This window comes from Amphimedon queenslandica, unplaced genomic scaffold (genome assembly GCF_000090795.2).
Source record: "Amphimedon queenslandica unplaced genomic scaffold, v1.1 AMPQUscaffold_11134, whole genome shotgun sequence".
Classification (NCBI taxonomy): Eukaryota; Metazoa; Porifera; class Demospongiae; order Haplosclerida; family Niphatidae; genus Amphimedon; species Amphimedon queenslandica.
This window is the reverse complement of record NW_003548621.1, coordinates 1-3,135: the sequence shown is the minus strand read 5'-3', so window position 1 is coordinate 3,135 and position 3,135 is coordinate 1. Positions and strand designations below refer to the sequence as shown.

Sequence of the window (3,135 nt, the reverse complement as noted above, 5' to 3'; positions counted from 1 at the left end):
TTCATATGAGACATAAAAGTTGTACTCAGTTTAGAATATCTTACTTTTGTTTTTACTGCAAGAGACAGCAGTCAGAGCACATAATGCAGTCACAAATATCAAACAGGATTTAGCCATTGATGAGGAATATGAGCTAGCTATTGCAGCACGGGATTAACAATCAAGGAGCTAGTATTGAAGCAAATGCTAGAAAATAGGGAAGCCTTTCTTTGTCTCCAACCAAATCTGAAACTGAATTGCATGTGATGAACATGTGACTAAGTTTTGCATCATCAGAGGGTCAGGGTTGCTGTGAAGTACAATACTTCACACTTTGTGCTTGATCTTAGCATCATAGTACAGTTGCACCTCAAGTAGCTAACGTGTGACATATTTCCTAGTAATCCCCACTGGTGTCTGCAGTAGTATGGCTGCAGTTCTTGGAAGAGGCATATTAGCATTAATAGTATTATCAATAATGATAAAGAATTAATAAGGAATTAATTGATAATGAATTCAGTTGCTATAAGGAAAGAGTGAATGCTTTGTATCCTAAATGTGTGAAAATGTCAATGTTTGGTGAATCTCCACTAACTGCAAGCACCTACAAAAATAAAATTTCATCAACGTGGCATTTTCTTAAGGAGAGGATATTTTTTATTAATCGCATTTTTGTGATATGTAAACGTGCAGTGCATGAAAGAGGGAGCATTTCAATTGGCCGTAACTTGAAAAATTGAAGTCAGAATCAGCTCAAACTTTCTACACAGTATAAGGACATCAATATGTATCAGAAAATGTAATAAAAATTTGAGGTGATTTCGGAGCCATTTTTTGAAAAAACCATGGGCTATAGTACAGGGTATTTTTCAGAATTTTGACGTTTTCTTAAAATGGTCATAACTTGAAAAATTGAAGTCGGAATCAGCTCAAACTTTCTACACAGTATAAGTACATCAATATGTATCAGAAAATATAATAAAAATTGGGGGTAATTTCGGAGCCATTTTTTGGAAAAAACCATGGGCTATTATAGTACAGGGTATTTTTCAGAATTTTGATGTTTTCTTAAAATGGTCGTAACTTGAAAAATTGAAGTCGGAATCAGCTCAAACTTTCTACACAGTATAAGTACATCAATATGTATCAGAAAATGTAATAAAAATTGGGGGTGATTTTGGAGCCATTTTTTGGAAAAAACCATGGGCTATAGCCTTGGGTAATTCTCAGAATTTTGACGTTTTCTTAAAATGGCCATAACTTGACAAATTGAAGTTGGAATCACCTCAAACTTGCTACACAGCATAAGGACATCAATATGCATCAGAAAATGTAATAAAATTTTTTTCAGAAAAATACCTCATGTTGCGAAGACCCTCCTGTATTATGAGCGATTGAGAGAACATGAGATATGGTGCTACTGACTGGGACACTTCTGACAGCTTCACCATTAACCTTCCAATGGCGGACCACACTCTCTGAGCCAGCACTCAATATCTTAAAATAAAACAAGAAAATTATAAAATTATTTATTTATAAGTTGTACAATATACATGTACATGCATGCATACAGTATCTTAATGGCAGAATATTCAATGTAAATACACCAGTATCCTTATCAATACCTGTCCAGCTGCAAATTTCAAAACAGTAGTACTGACATTCTTTGGTACATCAAATTCAACTATTCGACTCAGAGATCCCATCTTGTATAAGGTGGGAGGAGTCAACCCACCCACCACCTAAATGAAATGTAATTATGATCGAGTATTAGTAAAGTATTATGTACCATCCATTCTCCTGAACTGTCAATGGCTACTGAACTAATCCATGCATCTTTATTACCACCCTATAATAATAATAATAATAATAATAATGATGATGATGAAATACCTTTCTTTTAATAGTATTAACTGCTTCCTTAGAAGCCGTAGGGTCTGAAATACAGTATTAACATTAAGGGAGCTATTGTACTCCAAATTACCCCAAATTTTAACAGAACCATCTTCAGACCCAGTAACAAATTGGTTTGTGCCGGGTCTGAGACACACACTATGTATGTACTTGGTATGCCCACTGTAGATATCCTAACAAACATAATGTTACTAAAATTAGAAAACTAAATATAGAACAACATACTTTAACGAGTGCTTTAGTACAGTCCAAGCAATACACATTCCAGCCACAGGCAACATATAAATTATTATTCTAAAAATAGTAACAATAAAATAATTAAAAACTTTAAATATACAATGTGCATATAATTAAGCTTTAATCTCTCTGTCTTTTTCTAATTATTTTTGGACTACCTTTTCATCATAAACAAGGTCGTTGACATCATGAAAATCATTTAAACTAAAAAAAGAAATACAAAATAAAACAGGATATTAATTTTTAAAACAGACGGTGAACAAGGAAGCGTCACATGACAAAAAGGCTTCTCTAATTCTGTGGAAGAAGACTATTCAATGAAGAGAGGAAGAGAGAGAGTTCAGAAAACAAAAGGAAAAAGAAGAGGAGAAAGAGGAATTTGTCAAAATCAAACCTGCCCTGCTATTTGTACTACTAAACTTACGTTTGGTTTAGTTATATTGTTCCAATGCCAAAACCTAACGCCTTCAGTTCCACCACTAAACAAATACTCTGTACTTGAAGACAGACAATATAGAGACGATTTATCACCTAATAATAATAATAATAATAATAATAATAATAATACACATGTAATTAACCTCTCCATTTATTAATGTGTTTTTGTGTTGCGCCTGCTGCTGAAGGTTCTAGAGCTTTAACGACGCTAAAATAAAATAAATTATTATAATTATAAATTAGGATTTGTGCTGCACTGGATACAGACCTAAAGAGAGTGATGTATCCGTAATTGTCACAGCAGGCCAGGAATTTACCACAAGACGAGAAATGAAGGTCGTAAATGAAAGTATAAAACTTTTCTAAACTTGTAAGATCCTTAAAAAAATAGTAAACATACAGTAGTATAGTAATTATTTTAATTCAAGGTATTAAAATACAAACTTTAGATACATAATGTTATAATCTCCACCCAACAAAAATAACAAACAACAAAATTATCTTGCATTAAAAATTACCATTTCACAAAGAGGCTTCTATTCTAAGATATTCTAGCTGAACAGATCC

At 32.9% G+C, this 3,135-nt stretch overlaps 1 protein-coding gene across 1 annotated transcript; it reads right to left on the bottom strand.

The window, feature by feature from the left end:
* Positions 1-479: 479 nt before the first annotated feature.
* LOC105315276 (THO complex subunit 6 homolog) lies at positions 480-3,135 on the bottom strand. The gene is made up of 13 exons (XM_011409860.2): positions 3,087-3,135; positions 2,837-2,946; positions 2,712-2,776; positions 2,555-2,661; positions 2,385-2,440; positions 2,289-2,334; positions 2,119-2,187; positions 1,964-2,066; positions 1,873-1,916; positions 1,769-1,828; positions 1,605-1,721; positions 1,339-1,476; positions 480-583 (listed from the first exon to the last, which is right to left on the bottom strand). Exons 1-13 carry the CDS (start codon positions 3,087-3,089, stop codon positions 503-505), a joined length of 999 nt encoding a protein of 332 aa, XP_011408162.2. The 5' UTR covers positions 3,090-3,135; the 3' UTR covers positions 480-502.